This window comes from Empidonax traillii, unplaced genomic scaffold (genome assembly GCF_003031625.1).
Source record: "Empidonax traillii isolate 1590-97213 ecotype Southwest subspecies unplaced genomic scaffold, ASM303162v1 scaffold46:size3806547, whole genome shotgun sequence".
NCBI lineage: Eukaryota > Metazoa > Chordata > Aves > Passeriformes > Tyrannidae > Empidonax > Empidonax traillii.
Window position 1 is genome coordinate 1,316,486 of NW_020955239.1, and position 17,732 is coordinate 1,334,217.

Below are 17,732 nucleotides of genomic sequence, written 5' to 3' on the forward strand. Positions count from 1 at the left end.
GAACATGCCCCTCTGCAATCAAACCAGCTGAACTGCACCTGAAGCCTCTTGAGGAGGCAGGGGTGGGATCCCGCTTGCTGCTGCTTGTAGTTGGTACAAGCCTTGCCAGTGGCTGCTTCACTTCCATGTTTTCTAATTCCCCAAAGAGTGCAGAAGATACGGCACCTGCTGAGGTGGCAGTCTCCTATAACTGGGACAACTCAGCCAGCAGGACTGCATCAGGATGTGCAGCACTGACCTGCTGTCTCCTTTTTCATCCTATTGGAAGGGCTAGCTCTGCGGGAGGCACGAGTCACTAATTTGGAAAAGCTTTCATTTCTTTTCTCTGCTTTGCTAGAATGCACCAGGTGCTGCATTTGCTTCTGTGTGCCTGTGGTGGAGGTATGTGGGCTTGCTTATACATCACACAGGTGCATGCCTATATATACATACTCACCTACACATAAATGTATCTGTGTTCCTACAACAAATGTTTATCTGCTATATATTTATATATACATGTATATAAACATATACACTTCCGCTTAGCAAGGGTTAAGATACAAATGGTGACTTTTACTCACAATGCTTTTCATAGCACCCTGTTAGATGAGTAAAACAAAAAGAAACCATATTCCCTACCTCCTAATACACTTGAAGGTAAAACTTTTAACTTCAGTTGCTCAGTGATGGCAGCCTGGCTTCACCTCTCAGGTAACTACCTCTCGGTAATTACTTCTCAGGTAATTTTCACAGAGATGTGTGTTACTGCCCCTTTCCTAGGTCTCACCATATTTTGTGCTTGGGGGTCACAAACCCTGCCCCAAGGCTCTACAGAGCTGAATCAACCTACTGGCTCATCAATGCTGCAAAACATAGTCCTGCCTCCTAGCTCCTTACATCCATAAATGTGTGATACAACTTTCTCTCTTGCATGGGCTTTGGTGCTTGTTGAGCCTGTCCACGAACTAATTCAGCTCAGAACAACAAAAGAAAACATTTGGTGGTGTTTTTTGGAGGTGAGCAGTAAAGCTCAGTTACCTTTTCACTGATTCATCAGGTTGAAGTGGCTCAGTGGGTTGTCCACTGAGTAGCCGAATAAGTGAAACAGCAGAACCATGTGGCAGAGAGCAGAGTGAGTAAAAGGAGTGGGGAGGAAGGGATGTCAGCAAGCTATTAGCTTGGTTGTATCTTCAAATTGTACCTCAGTACCCGCTCTGCAAATGTATTCCATATTGCTGTTCAAGACAGGTTCCTGGGTAAGTTAAACCTTTGGTGTGGCCGTTTTTTTGTTATTGTAAATTCAGTTTCCAGAGTGAGGGGTATTAAATCTCTCCACCTACAGCAGGCAATCCTGCTGCTACATTCTTTAAGGAAGATCACTAGCTATCTATTCATACAGCTCAAGGGAGCTGCTTTTGTATTTTAATGCATCTTCTATCTATGACGTTGACATCTAAGGCACTCAGTCTCTCTGAGAGTTTTTCAGTGCTGGCTGAGATTTCATGAAATGGTAGTCACCCATTTTTCTCTATTGCTAAACTCTTCTTTCACATCACTTTGCTAGCTCCCTGTCTGCCCTCCACCTCAGGCAAAGCTGCCAGTACCTCATTATTAACTCTCTGGTTGTTTCTTCATTTCTTGCTGCCATTCTTCTTTGTGCTGCACTGGGACACTGAGGAACCATCGCTGTACTTACCTCCCTAGTGGGATGTTGCCCTACAGTGAGCTTGTTCTCTGTTTAAAAAGGAAATAAAATCTCTGATTCCAGGGATGAAAAACACTCCCAAGTATTTGAGTATCTGCTGTACTTTGCGAAAGCTGCTTTATTTTTCTGTCTGGGTGTGTGGCTGGGAGTGTGCATTACCTGTTATTTCAGCTACTGTGTGATCACCACAGCATTTTTTTCATCTGGGCTTGTAGTTTTTTTTCAGCTGTATTCTTTATCTTTATGAAGCTGGATTCCTTTCACTCATTTCCCCCCTTTACCTTCAAAATACCAGTTGTAGTCTGCCTGAATTTATGTTTTTCTCTCTCTGTCTTTTTTCCACTCTAAGTAGAAGAACAGATTTCCTGAAACATTATGAAGCAAGTGCACACTAAAGAAAGAGGGATTAACCAAGCAGCAAAAAAAAAAAAAAAAAAGTTAGAAAATCATCAAATCTCTCTCAGCTCCTGTACCTCTATTCACCTGGCTCTTGTGAAGTTCGCTAGTGTTCTCCAGCATAAATAGGCCTTGAATTTCTAAGGTAAAAAGGATAAACAGAATCCAACAACTTGAAAGAAGGCAAGTGTTCTTCATACACATCAAAAGGGGGATAAAATAGGATCCTTGCTGCTGCAAGTCATCTTTAATAGTTGCCACATTTCCTCCTGGAATAGTTAATGGCAACTTTGCAAGATTTCCTTGGGTCTCTTACAGGTTCTGCCACTCATTTTATGACCATGGGTAAACCACTTCTTCACTCTGTACCTTGGCTTCCTACTGCAAAACGGTGCTAATAACACTCAACCATTTCTAAATTACTTGTGATATTAAAATATTCATTGCTAGCAAATCCTTTGAGATCCTTTGAGGTGAAGTTCTGAAGTCACGCAAAATGCTTTTCTAGCAAAACTAACCCCCCAGCTAAAATCATATGTGCATACATACATTATTGAATTTCATCTTATATTTTGTTTCAGTGATGCATTTCAGTTCATCTGTGTAACAGGAACCAAGAGTGAGGGCCAAATTTAGAATTCAGTCACAAATAATGGATTCTAAACTTAGAATTATATTAATATCAGCAAGAACAAATCTGGAGTATTTGAAAATTGTGTTCCAGATTGCTGCCTGAGGATTTATTTGAATCTCATGACAGTCACAAGACCAGGGTGAAAAGACTTTCAAAGCAGAAATTTGCTTTGTGTGCTGCAGTGCTACAGGAAATCAAATATATGTTCTTTTATTATAATATCTGTTCTTTGGAAAATAACCTCCACAAAATACACCGAAATTTGCAAAAATTCAAACTGCCATGAAATGAATCCAAAGGTAGTAAACAGGGAATACAAATGGATTTATGCTTTTGCACTACCTCTGTTAAAAATAACCAAACCAAAACATTGGGGTTTTTTATAGTGATTTGATTAATCTGACCACACAGAGTAGAAACTAGACTAAGCTGCATCCCATACTGACTCCTTCACACAGCTTATCTTTCTTCTATTTAAAAGGACATGCAGGTCATGGCATGAGTGTTATAATTCAATTTGGGACCATGCAGGGAATACTGCCATAAGTCACTTTTGTGTCTACGTGTCCCTCGTGTGAGTGGGTCATTTTGCTGCAGTCTATCTCTAGTGGCAATAACAACATGTGGTCCAAGTCTAGGCCTGGAATAGGGAACTGCATTTTGAATACACCACAGTTTGTATGAGTTGTACATGTGGATAGTAGGTGAGAAGCAGGGCCTCTTTTTATGGTCAAGTTTGAATCAGCTGCAAAATTCAGAACTAGCAGATAATTCTGCTCTAGAATTTTTCTAGTCCCAGATTCTGTGTGTTTACACTTACTAAGACAAACTTAGTAATTGAAAAGGAGCAGAATGAGATCCAAGGAATCTTATTCCATATTTCATTTGTTGTTTACCTTTCCCCCCTTGTTCCCTATGGTATGCACCTTTAAAATCATTCTGTCTTTTTTCATTTCTTTCTCTTCCATTTCAAACCAATTTCTCTTTTTCTTGACTCTGTCTTGTTCTCCTCAGGCCCAGTGGCTAGTTCTCTCCATCTCTCTGAATTACTTGTCATTTCTCAGCTGTCATGGATCCTCCGAGCCCTGCCCTTCTGTCTATTTATTAAAAGGGCTGTCATTCTAAGGGTTTTTTTGTTTCCAGCTTTAAAACAAACATGCTTGTATTATTTTAACAAAATCTGGCTTCAACAAAGCCAGTCAATCAAAGGGCTTATCTGTAAACCTTTTAATTTGGCTGTGTGTGTGTTTCACGGCAAGTATGAACATGTAGGTATCTGAAGCAGAGCGCTGAAAGCCTCCATGGCTGGAGGTTTGAGAGGCTTGGATTGTCAAATGGATGCCTTCCTGAGTTTTGGTCACCATGTGCTTCCTACGCAGCTTGGTCTTTGTGAGAGCCTCCCTTTACCCTCTCCCATACTTACTGTAAAGGTATAGGCTGGCGTTTGTGACTCCCAGCTTGTTGGCAGCCACGCAGGTGTAGTTTCCGTAGTGTTCCTCAGTGACGTTGGCCACCATCAGCAGAGACTGGGTCCCCGTGCTCTTTATCTCCAGACCATTGGCGCTGCTTATCCTGGGAAGGCAGGAGAAGAGGTGTATAGTGCAATGCTATGGTAGCTGAGTATTGGGAAGGAAATCACTGCCCAGCAGGAAGTAAACCAAAGTCTTTCATCCCAGCTGGCAGGTGAGGATAGAGGGAGGCAGCAAGGAGATGTGAGAAGACAGAGATCTAAGAAGGCATGTATGGAAAACAGAAGGGAATGAAAGGAAGTAAGAGTGCAGTGGGGTGAAATGCCACCAGTAAGGCAGTGAAAAAGTGAAAAAAAACACCAAACAAACAACAAAACAAGGGGAAGGGAGGAAGCATTTTCCCAGTACAGACTCACACTGGAAATGAACACACCATGGCCAGCTGAAGGCTAGTCCATACTTGTACAAAAGATTTTTAGTGAAACACACCAATTCATGTGTTCCAATATGTGCATATGCCAAAGCTAAGTCACTCCTGATCCTGTAATGTCCTGTTAAAAACTAGGGTAATAACACAACCTTTTTAATGTCGGGTAAATGCTCAGGTATAAAGGACAGATCCCTTCTCTCTTCTCAGTTACTCTCATATGCAAATCTAAGAGGCTCAGGTTACACAGATGGGGGAATCACACCTCCCTCAGCAGCTCCTTCCCCTAGATGAAGGCACCTAGAATGGGATTACCTAAGTGGAGACTAACACTATCTACTTTTTTTGCCTGTAACATGGGCTACTTAATGCATGAACATCCTCCTAATTGTGTATTGGCCCATAAATGACTTACAGGGAAGACTCCCACCCTCTGTACTTCCTTCAGCATCCCCAGCACTGCGTCCTCCAGCCTTGACCGTGCTGGTTCTGCTGAGTCTGATGGGGCATTGTGACTCAAATGGATTGTAAGGAGTAATTTGTTTGAGAGGAAGAGTTGGGGAGGACAACAGGTGATTCTCTAAGGATCCTCTATTGATTAGACTGAAAAGAAGCAAAGAGGTGAGCTAAAGGTCTTACCTGGTATCATCTCTGTACCATTCGAAATCAGGTGTGGGCACGGCTGATGCCTCACACCGGAGCAAGGCTTGTCGTCCCGTGGCCGCTTCATTGCTCTTGGACTCTGTGATGGTGGGAGGGTCTGCAGGAGGAAAACGTGTGGTCACTTCACACACTTCCAGGTGGGACAAAAGAGCAAAACTATGACAGGGACGGCTTCCCCATGCAAACTGTTCAAGCGAGTGGAGACCCACACCTGCTGCTTGCCGTGGCACATGTTCCCCCCTGCTCCTCTGTGGAACACGTGCTCCTTGAACTCTCCCTAATATATCAGGTTAGCATCGCTCCTTACACGTGCTTCTCTTCAGCACTGCTGAATAAAATTCTGTCATAAATGCAAAGGCATACACAGGCAGAGTTAAGGTTAATGATGGACTTCTGTAATTTATGAATATTTACCTATGGATCTTTAGTTCACATGGGCTCATCAGAGAGAAGATGAGAGAAAGACTTCGTCAAGGGTAAAGGAAGACAGTAAAAGTAAAGGAATAAAGGAATTTAACACTGGCATGAAAATAATTTTCCATACACACTCTTTGTCTAATGCCAGAAGTATAATAAGCAAGGACTGAGGCAGCATATATGATACGGAAATAAGTTCACAGCTTAAAAGGGAAGAGCTTTAGGAGAAGCTGTGTGTGCAACTTTGAAAGACAGACAACTTTCCTTAGATGTCCAGTGTTAAAAATCCTGATCAAATGTTTCTGGACATTGTGCCTTATGACAAGCTTCAAGAAGGCTTGCTTGTGACTGTTCTGCATAAAACTTGCCCTCAGCCTAGCATGGCGTTCCCACCTCTGCTTAATTTGTAGCCAAGGGAAAACCAAACTTGGAAAACATATTGGTGTGACCTGCTTGAACTAGGTCTCAGTACTGGACTGGGTACCAGGTTGGGTAGGCACCAGCATCTTCAATCGCAGCCCCATGTTCAAAATATTAAGTGATAAAGCTTTACATGTTAAAAGGCAGAAATCTTTCCCCTTGGCTACTGAAAGGGATCAAGGAATAAGTGCCTTGTATCCCATCACTAATACTGGCACACCCTGAGTTTACGGGACTGCAGCTCAGACAGCTACTTTTCTGAGACTTGGGCTACCATAAAGCTCACTCTGCATGTGCAGAGTACAGCTCCGCCGTCTGTGTCCATATCAGCACTGAAAGGCCAAAGAAAAAGAAAGGCAAAATGGATTGTGCCAATCAAAGGAAAAAAAAAATCTGTCTGGAAAATGTATGGAAGGAAATTTGTTTGTGAACACATTAGCCATCTCAGTGTGATCCCTTTCCTGACCTTAATCGGGATTTTATGCAGGGCTTTAGGGATATTGCAGTGCGCCCTCTAACATCATAAATATTAATAAGTGTACATAAATAGGATCCTACATTCAAAGGCTGTGGGTTCACGCAAATATTTTAATTTGAAAAGGAGGAGGGGTAATAAAAGGATAGTGAAGGTGATTTTTTAACCATCCTCCTTTGATTTTTTGGTTCAAGAAGTATATCTTTTTGCCATCTACAGTGAGACAAGACTTCTCCATTTCACTGAACCTGGCACAAAAGGTGAGTTACAAAATGAACAGGCACTTTTCTATGAGCCTAGAAAAGGATCCCAGCAGGCATCTGCTCTCCAGCCTGCTGCCAGGGAGCCTTTGCTCTGAGCAGTCCCTATCTTCACCCCTTTAAAATGTTGCTGCAGTGCTCGCCCACGAGAAGGGGCAGGTGGGAGCCCCGAACAAACCAGCCTATTGCACTCAGAAAGCAGATGCTCTGTTTCCTGCCCAGGAAGCCAGGAGTGGGTTCCCTTTAGCTGTTTTCCTTCCACTCTTCTCCAGGCCTCAGTTTCCCTGTAGGTGATGTGCAAGGGCCATTACTCGGGAAGCCTGAAGGTGGTAGTGTGAGACCAAAGCAAAGAGAGGTATTCTCTTCCTGCGGTCTGAGCTGGCAAGCTAAGTGCTCCACAGCAGATGTTAAGAGATAGCCAGGAAGCACGTCAGGTTGGGCAGGTCCCATCTTTCAAACTTACTGTAGTTTTCCCACTTTCTGCTACTTGTGATGTTGTTTAAGGAAGCAGTATCAGGAAAGATGTATGCGAATGTCTAGCTTTCATTTCCCAAACAGGACTGATTTTTTCCTGCATGGTCCTCATGATCTCTTACATTTATTTCCCTTTCTTTCAAAGGAAAAGATCTGTCCTGATGGAATTTTAAGTTGCTTACATTATAAATTACACCACATATTAATATTACAATACTCTATCACATTATATTTTCATATATTCCAACAGTTAAAATGTTTAAGATTTTACTGTGGCATAGTTATTATGTGTTGAAACTAAGTCAAAATCAAACATTCTGACTTTATACAAACAATCTGTTTCAAACACATTAAAAGCATCGTTGAAATTATGTTCCACAGAAATATTTGAAAATATTAATTGGTTATCATGGAATGCCTCTGGTTTATAAATTCAGCTGTTTTTGATAAGAAAAAACCCTCGACACTTTCAGTGCAGAAAATCTGCTACTACAGTTCATATTTATGCCAAATTTGTCCCATGAAGCAGCTGGTATTAAACCATTGCCACCCAGTTTCTAAAGGAATTACAAAAAACTGTGGATTCGGAAGATGCTGCAGGGAGCCTATAACCTTGACTTCTAAGCAAGACAGAAAAGTTGATCTGATGTGATGGCCCAAAAGGAAAGAAAGAGACAAAGAGCAAGAATGGTATTAAAAAGTGCTATAATCACCTGTGGTGTCAAATTAAGACTGGGAAGGGCTGGAACACTTGCTGCCCTAACCCACTCCCTGACAGTTCTATCTGTGAATCAAGGCTGTGAATATGCACCCTGAAACATGCCTGTAATCATCTCAAATTGCAATTTAAGGTAATATTCTGGTGTATAAAGTGAAGAAGGTCAGGAGATGATCTATCTCCTATTCATCCATCCCTGCTGCAAAGTTTTTAGCCTCCAAGTAAGGAAATAGAGCAGGTAGATGCAGACATTCACTTTAAACCACTCCAGTGCCAAATATAAGCCATGCAAGTATGGAGGTGGACATATACGCCTAGGATTACACAACTAACATCAGTCTGAAATACCTTGTGTCACTGTGAGAGGAATAGGCCAGCAGAGTGAAGTGGACATCTCTCTAAGCATATATGGGCAATGGGGTCCGGGCCCCACTCACATGTGTGGATGTAAGCCACACAGCTAACTGTGCCTCTCAGTGCTTCTCGGTAGATTGTGGTATCCTTTGGTCAAGCCCCTTTCTGCATTGCATTGGTGCATGGAGGGTCTCTTAGAGCTTGAAACCAGCACAAAAGTAAAGTTTCTGCACCCTCTCGTTACCACGTGCCTCTACTGCATGTCCCCTGGGCTGTGATACCCGTGAAGGCACTGCTGAGATGGCTGGGTGCAGGGAGGCGTGTGTTTGCTCTCAGCCAGCTGAACCCTCCCTTATCTCTCCTTGCTGCCTTGCTGAAGCTTCTCTTCACGCTACTGTTCACCCGAATATCAATGAGTGAAAACAAGGCATTGCCAGTGCTTCTGAGGGGAGAGACAGGGGCAACTCACAGCTCCTCTCTCTCTCCCTCTCTCTTTCTCTCTATCCCCCAGGCCCCCCTTTCCTTATATATTACCAGGTTTAAAGCACAAACTATACCCTGTGGCAAGTGCGTGCAGATACTTTTCTCAGCACCCTCCCTTTCAGATTGTATAATATAAACCCAGAAACGCTTCTCTGTTTATCCTGAAGTGACCCCTGCCTGTGGGCAAAGTTCTCCCCGTTGACCTGTTCCAGCTGCGATGTACTCACAGTTCACAGTGACTCGGACTTGCTTGACGTCCGCTGAGGCAACCTCGTTGGCAGCTTTGCATTCGTACTTGCCCGACTGCTCTCGTGTGATGCCTAGGATCTCCAGATACTCTTCCTCACCTTCGAACTCTCTGCCTGGTAGGACAGAAAAATACAGAGGATGGTTCTGTTAGGTTTTCAGGTTTGGGAAACCTCCTGCTTAATTGCTGTGGAGGAGCAACCACAATAGGGATTCTGCAAATAAGCAACATTCTTGAGTGACTTAAAAGTTATTTCAAAAGCCATATCATCAAGATAATAGCTTGGTTTTTTTTTTTAGTTATGGAAAATAAAAAATCTGGAAGGAAGCATACAAGTGGTGCCAACACATCACATCTCGCAGACTGCCCTGATCAAGAAGCAAAATTTCCACTACTTGAGATCAGAGTCAGTTCACTAGTGTGATGGCTGAACACCAGGAGAGGTTAGTCAGGCTGTGGCTTATTGCTACTTCAAGCAGGGCTAGCTCAGACGTGGTGGTGTTTTGTCAGCACCCTTTTCTCCACTGCAAAACTGTGAAAAATGTCCTTCTGTCTCTCAGAGCAACTACCACCCTGAAGTGCCATCGATCAGATCAAGATACTGTTAAACACAGCCCAACTGAGAGAAACAAAGTGTAATTTGATCCATAGAGACCAATAATCATCATGCATCCCTGATCTACTGTACATATGAAATGGACATATTTAAACTGTGCTGCCTTACTAACACACTTGTGAAAACAGCAGCTCGAGTGTCAGTCGGGGTTATGAACGGCGGGCAGGAATCGGGAGAGGTCTGTGGCCTTGCTTTTAATTCACTGTACGACCTTGAGTGAGTCAGTCCTTCTCTCTCCCTCTGTGAACTGCAGCAAATAGCCCCCACTCTCTCATCACCTCCTGGTCAGAGAAGGGCGGTGAGGTTAACCCATGTAAAACACATTAGATTCGTTGGATGAAAGTTGCCAGGGAAGCATGAAATATTAGGATTGTTATATCTACTCTATTCCTTCCAAAAACGAAGTAAGGCTCCTCTTGGAAAGAATCTGAACTACATTCCTTCATCTGAGAGGGCTTTGGGCACTGCTGTACAGCATGTGAAAGCACCAGCCCCTGTATGTCAAGAGAAACATCCCCCAACCCTCACAGGGTAAAGATTAGATTAAAAAAAAAAAAAAAAAAAGGCGCCACGTCAGAAGGGCTCACGTTCAGGTTCCTCAGAGAGCAGATTTTTCCAAACCAGGTCTCTGATCAGAAGACGTTTTCTGCTCAACAGGTGCCAAGCCACTTCTGAAACCCTTCCTACTTCACTAAGTGCCTAAAGTTGTTTGATGGAGTTCAAAGTGCGAGGATGGGGTTGTTCCCCTTGGCTTATAGCACTGTGTGAAAAGCAGTGGGTAAGCTCTGTCTTTGGAGCTGAAATTCCCAGGGAGCCACCTGTAATGGATCCCACCACAGAGGCACAGACTTGCTGCAGTGTGCTGGCCAGGTCAGGCTGGCCACACACACTGGCAATGCCAGCTACATGCATTTCCTTCCTGCGTCAGAGAAGGACTTTAGAAACTTCAAAATCTGCTCAGAAATCTGTCCTTTACACAATTATTTTTGTCTTTTTTTTTTTTTTTTTCCTTTCCCAGGCAATTTTCAGAATCATTCTAGGGGAAAACCACCCCCCGTCATGGAGACTCAACATGAAAACAGCAGTGTACCTATTAAACTCATATAGCGACAAGGTTTCCCCTCTCTTTCAGCAGGGCTAACCAGCAGTCCCTTTTTCCAGCTCCTGCCAGATGTTCAGGTGAGTGGAAATCTCATTGCTATGTCTACAACTTACAACTGCTTTGGCTTTGGCATCCCCTAATAGCCTGCTGAAGGGCCTTCCTGTAGGGGAGCAGCATATTGTACGAGGGAGGAGGCAAAATTGGCTCCTTTTGGGCACCCAGTGCTCTGGGACATGGCTTTCAGTCTTCTGCTGTGAACTGGGGCAGATGCTGTGGGGAGTCAGTGGAGAAGGAAGCAAGGGGGGATTTTCACTGCTGTTTTTTATTGCTGTAGCTCACGAATATGTTACGGAACCCTCTAGGACAAAAGTTAGGTGAGTCACAACACTGTGGAAAGGACTTCCATCACCACCTAACCCGTTCCCCAACCTCAAGGCAGGACACATGGGTCATGTCAGGGACACAGCCATCCTCTGCCCTCCAGCGGCAGCCACTCCTGATGATCTGCTCCTGTGCTTTGCTGTCCTTACCACTGGAGCAGTTTCCCTGAAGTTTGACCTGAGTCTCCCTTGCTGCAATTTAAAGCTATTATTTTTGTCTTAGCCACTACAGACAAAAGGAACAAATCATTCCCTCCTTCCCTGCAATAGCCTTTTATCAACTTTTAAATCACTTATGTTCCTCCCTCAGTTGTCATCTTTTTTTTTTTTTCTTTTTTTTGCTGAACATTGCCAGGGTCTTTCAACCTTCCTTTGTAGGTGAGGTTTTTTTTAGACTCTTGATCATTCTTGTTCTTTGCTTTTAGACCTCTCTGACAGGTTCACATTCTTCTGGCAATGCAATACTCCAAACCCAACACAGCATTTCAGATTAGGTGTTACCAGGGCTGAACACAGATGATGGACTGCGTCACAACTTCTGCCCTGTGCTGCTGTCTGTATAGCCAACGTGTTGTTTGTGTTTTTGCTATTGCATGAATCATTTCTGTTTGGGAACCCTTTTAATTCCCAGATCCTCTTATGACATATTGTTACCTGCCTATAAAGCACTTTTAAAATCCCACCCCCAATTTAAACTGACAACCAACGCTCCCCTCCTTTCACAGCAGCACTCCCAGTTGGTAGGTTAGTCAGTTGACTGGAAAGTTAATCAGACATCAGGGAAAGACTCAGAAAGAAAAGGTTAAAACGTAATTTGCCTCTGTTTTGCAAATCATTTGCTCTGCCATTCTGCCTTGTTTATACACAGGGTTCATTCCAAGTGGGACTGGCTTCTCCTGCAATTTGCCCTTGTCACAAGACTGTCACCATAATGAAAACAGGGTTGAGGGTGACTTAACCAGCTCTAATGGAGTGGCACGCTCATTAAGGGTGCTGTTCAGTTTGTCTGTCAGAGAACCACATCAATGGAGCACCAAAGTGTCCTAAAAGGGTACATACTTTCTCAATGGAAGATGGTTTTTAGCTTCTCCCCTGCATGCACACACACATGTACCGTGTACCCTGTCCAGCAGGAGAGCATTCACAGCTACACAAAACCCCTCTCAAGACATGATGAGCTGCTGGTTTGCCCAGTGGAGTTCTCTAGAGATAAGTGAAAGGCAGGACTTCTGTTTTAAAGGGCATGCCAAAGACATCAATAACCCTACTCAACTCCTCGTTCCCCTGCTCCAGGACACAGATACAAGCACAATACTTGGGAGAAAGTTTCTGTGACAGTCTCTTGCTGAAACAGTGGTAGCACTGTTCTTATCCCTGCACTGGTGACCCTGGGCATCAACATTTTGCTACAAGAGCTCAGCTGCTCTCACTTGCAAGACAGACCCTTTTGCTTGCTGCCTTGTCCCCTCTTAAGAGGACATTAACAATTTCTAACAAAAAGCATTTATATAAAATCGAGGTGTCATAGTAAAGATCAGGGAGAGGAGAGATGTATCACAGTGTGTTAGAGAAATGTCAGGTTGTGATATCTTGCAGAGAGCTGTAGAGATGTTTTCACTAATTCACTTTGGCAGCCAGATTAGGTGAGTCATATTAACTCTAACCTCTAAGGCAAACAGGGGGTGGTGGGAGCAGGAACAGAGCTTTATACATCGAGTGCATTTACAAATGTTTCTGCACAGGAGCCAGCTTTGGCAGCGAACTTATGGTTGTCACTATGCAGTTTATCAAAGCAGGGAGGGAGAAGGCTTGGACAATGCTTTTTGGTACTGATGACAATGAACGTGTTCTATAAGGTGAACAGAGGGACTGCCAGCTTCTGGCAAGCAAGCCACTCCATTCCCATTAAGAGAAGACATTTGCCTTGAGCATGTTTTCAAGGGATGAAATTCTGACCCTTCTGCCAGAGCTTCCTCACTGACAAGGGCTGTCTCCTGGCTGTTCTGCCTGGTTCAGTACAGCCCTTTCCCAGTGAGGGGCCTTTCAGGTTTCCCTAAGGGGATGACTACTCACACAGTGCAGCTCTTCTCATCCCAAATCATCCCCTCCTGTGACTTTAGGCAACTGCTTCCCTGCAGGTTTTTTTGCCTTTCACACGTTCATAGTTATCTCAGTTCACTGTTGCAGCCCCATTAAACACCATCTTGCCAAGCTGTAGCTCCTTAACTCTGTCCCAGTAAATCAGAAAGAGGAGCTTTCTGCTCTGGAGGCTGGAGATAGAGAGAGTACAAGCCTGGGAGGCTTGACAATCAAACCAACAGGGAACGACCCCGAGCAGCACAAGCCAGGCAGCGGCTGCTGCTGCTCGGAGCTGGCAGAGCCCTTTTTGCAGAGGGATCTGCGGCAGAAGGCTTTGATGTGTGCAGGAGGAAGGCTTTGAAGGCCCGCTTGCCTCAGCCACATTTCCCATCCCCTGGCTTCCTAATTGGACCCAGTAAATAATGAACCTGAAGAGCAAATCTGCTCAGCTATGCTAGCCTGCTGGCAAGCAGGTCCCCTCTCCCCCTGCCCTCTGGAAACAGCCTTATGCAACCCCATCGGCTCTGCATATTGTCCTTGTTGGTGCGCACACCTGCCCATGCTCTTGTGTGTGTGAGTGTGTGTATAAATGTATATATACCTAAAATCATATTATGTGTTTTATATACTATGCATTTTATTTTTATATCTATAAATCTCACTGTGTGTGCAGAAACACAGACTGACATGCTCCCCACATACTTATGGGCCCTTCTGATCTCTGCCCAAATGACCCCTTGCACCACCACACATCATCACTCTTTCCTTTCTAGGGATGACATGCACCCAGAGGATAAAACCCACTTGTACTGTGTACAGACAGCTCTTTCAGGTAGCCAGGGGGCCAGCAATGCATTCAGTCGTGCTCTACCAGAGAGCCCTTTCCCTTCATGCCCTGGTTCTTTACATTTCCAAAGGGAAGCTAATTTGCAGAGGTGGCAGGCACATTTTGTTCCTTCTCCTCTTCTGTTTGTCCATCCAACACTTGTGCAAAAATTACTTTAGTTCTCTTATTTTTTTAGCATTGGTGTGGTCTTAAATTAAACTGAAGCTTAGATCCACTGAAAGTGCCTGTTTGCATTTGACACGCGGAGAAAGAGATCATCCACCCTGCTCCTATGTTTGTTTTCCCTCCAAGCATCTTTGTAGTTGTGAAGAGGGGAGAGCAGAACGGGTTATGCATCTTTGTTGGGCCCTCCTCTGCCTAAAACAAGATTTGAGGAGATAAAAAGGATTGGAAATCAATAAATGCCATTTGAAGTTTTTTTTTTGTGTGTAGCAGCTTCTATTGATGAACAGCAGGTTTTGTTGTCTCTGCACTCCCCATTTAGTGTTTGAGGTTTTGCTCACCTAACTTTCCTCCTTCCCTCTGCACCTTATATTCCCTAGGAACTGGCTTCTGAAAGACAAAAATAGCTAAGGGAGCCTTTGACATAATTTTTTTGTTTTACCTCCAGCTGGGAATTTTTTTTTTTAATTCAAAACTTTGAAGTTTTCATTTATCAGTCTCTGTCTCCTCAGCCATCCCATATTCCAATGAGCTTGGCATTTTTTTCCCATCCCTCAGTTGAAGAGGCTTGTTTTTAGCAAAGAGATCAGTGAAGAGCAGCAGATGGTGGATGAGCAAAGGGACAGCTAGTGCTACAATGATACAGTGAGGAAGGAAGGCAGAAAAACTAGCATGGCATGGGAAGTGGTGAAAATGGGGAAAGCTTGAGAGCGAGAGAAAAATAGAGGGAAAAAAACAGAGGGAGAATGAAGAGAGGCACAGTGTCTGCTAGACAGAAATGCAAACAATGAGATTCTTCAGTGACTGACAAAAAGAGAAAATGGTAGTCAGCTACTGACAAAGAGAAACTCACTGAGACAGAGCAAGTGAGAAAGAAAGACAGGAGACGAGGCAGAGGCAGACAGAGAGATGTATGGCACGGAGAGAGGCAGAGCCATCCCTTGTGTAAAGGGAGCCATGAAATAACAACTGCCAGAGGGACAGGAACAGAGGGGTCACATGTAGTAAGGCAGTAATTACTCTGTTTAAGCAGTGAGGCACAGCAGGGTATTTATTGTTTAAGCTGGCCTCATGCCTCCCATGCCCTTAGGTCTGTAGCTACTACACATAAACCAAAAAACTAGCGCAGTGCCAGGGAGGGCTCTGGCCTGGCTCTTGCTTCATGAATGAGAATGACTCAGATCAGGAGGAAACACCCTGGCATGGCTTCCCCTGGCGTTCACGGGACCTTGCTCATCAGCAATCACATTTGCACCTTATGTGCAAAGCTGGCTGCTGTGCCTCCCAAGCCAAGGACAGCGCCCAGGGAGCTCCCTGGCTGAGGCAACACAAGCGCCTGCTGGCATAACCAAGGTTAAGAAAGCCAGTGATTTTTGCAGGGTCTTTCTCTTCAAACTCCATGCATCTAGCATACAAATAATAATAATAATAATAATAATAATAATAATAATAATAATAATAATAATACAAACAAAAAAACCCAAACAAACAAAAAACCCCAAATCTTCCAGGTTAAGAGCAGCCTCCCTAGACTGAATGATGTCTCTGTGTTCTCTCTCAAGGGACAGCACTGACCAAACCACTTGGGACAACTTGCCATCGCTGATGGCTCTGCCCAGGAGACAGAAGCCAAAATCTGACAGCTCAGATGCATTTTGCAGCCTGGCTGTAGGTGTATGTCAGTGGGGTTGTCTGCTTGAGGCAGCCTCAGTGGGTCTGCTTTGTGTCTGAATTTCCACCCCCTCTTATTCATAAATGACCACTAAAGGCCATCACACTGAATGGCCCTTCATACACAGCTCTGAATCTGGGCACAGAGCAGGTGTGCAACATACTCCTTCATCTCAGCAACTGATTAGATTTTCCATTCAAAATCTATATGTGAACACCAGAAAGAAAGGGAACCACACCCTGAAAAAAAACCCAACCCTGCTTCAGGTCAAAGCCTTCTGCTTGACCAATGGTTTTCTTCTGCTCTTTGCTGAATCAGAAGAAGGAATTAATGTTCTGGCTCAATTTGAGAGATAATTTAAAATAATTATTTCATGTTGAAGAAGATGACTTTCCCCCCCCCCCCGGAATTACTTACTGAATTTAAACCAAATTTGTTAACACTTTTTTAATGAACACAAACAGCATTTTTTGGATAGATGAATTGCTGTTGAATAAAACTTGGCTGTGATGCCAATGTATAAAGTAAATTATGAACCATGAGGTAAATTAAGTCATCTAATGTCACAGCTACAATATTATACTCCCTAAATGTTGCATACTGCAATGTGAGTTGTCATGACTATGCTACCAAACACCAAGCCTTAATTTTACTGCCAAGAAAATGACATATAAACATGAACATACCAATAGTTGTACTGTTTCTGCATCCCAAAATTTTTGCCTGCTGCTTTTTGGAGGGTACTTTACAATAACATGAGGTAGAAGGCATCATCAGCTAGATGAATCACTGAGATGACACCACATCTTTGAGTGTATTAAGAAAGCCTCAGGGCTATGAGGACAATGCTGGAGCAGATAATAAAACAGAGATTGAAAACAGGAGGTCAGATAAATAATCACAGCTCAGGCATAGGAATTGTCTGATGTGCACACATCAATGGCAGCACACCAACCTCTCATTCCCAGCAGTGTGACGGCACTGTAGGGATCTGCACCCTTGTCCTCCACAAGACGATGGGCCAGCAGTTGCTCCTGGCAAGAGGAACAGCAGGGTGTGTTTGTGGGGGTGTGTGTGGGGGGGTGATCAATAGGTCTTTATTTCCCATTGTGCTAAGCACAAGAAGGTAATGCAAGCCGAGAGCTGATGCAGGGGACTGGGTTTTCTTGTGTGTCATGGACACCTACGAAAGGCATAAAATACAACAAGTGGTCAACCCATTACAGGCCCTTGTGACTCTGTCAGCTGGTTTTCTTTCATTTGGCCTCATGTACTCCTTTTCCCTAAAGTTCTCTTGTTTTGGACAAAGCAATTGTGCTATTATCTTTATACAGTTTGAAGACAAGTTCATCCTCACAGACTCAAGACCAAAGAAAAGACTGACAGCAACAAGTCCCATCTGGGGCAAGAAGCCTGACTGAACTGTGTAATTTCTGTCCTGCCTGTGAAGAGTGGGGATGGTCTGCAGTGTAGTCCCTAGTTTAATTCCACAAATCATTATGTCAGGCCTAGACTGTAGGAAAACCTCATGTGATGGTGCTCAGTGGTACCAGCTGTGCCAGTCTCTCAATCCAGGAACTAAAGGGTTTGTCTGTGTTGGGTGCCATCTTTAAAAATCCTTGTTATGTTCTTTACAAAGACTCTCGTGTCTCCCGTAGCTCAAGACACGGACAATATACTATTGTGCAAGAATCAAGTGGCTAGCTTTTGTAGGCATTCCTGAAAATGTTTTCCTGTTTTTAAATATAAT

General features: G+C 43.8%; 1 protein-coding gene across 5 annotated transcripts in view; it reads right to left on the reverse strand.

The window, feature by feature from the left end:
* LSAMP (limbic system associated membrane protein) overlaps positions 1-17,732 on the reverse strand; it is a 1,013,573-nt gene that overhangs the window by 26,542 nt on the left and 969,299 nt on the right. For all 5 annotated transcript variants that reach the window (XM_027878851.1, XM_027878852.1, XM_027878850.1 and 2 more), the window contains 3 exons: positions 9,105-9,239; positions 5,253-5,373; positions 4,141-4,289 (listed from right to left, as the gene is read on the reverse strand). In XM_027878851.1, the coding sequence (XP_027734652.1) occupies positions 4,141-4,289; positions 5,253-5,373; positions 9,105-9,239 (405 nt within the window). The remainder of the gene's footprint in view (positions 1-4,140; positions 4,290-5,252; positions 5,374-9,104; positions 9,240-17,732) is intronic.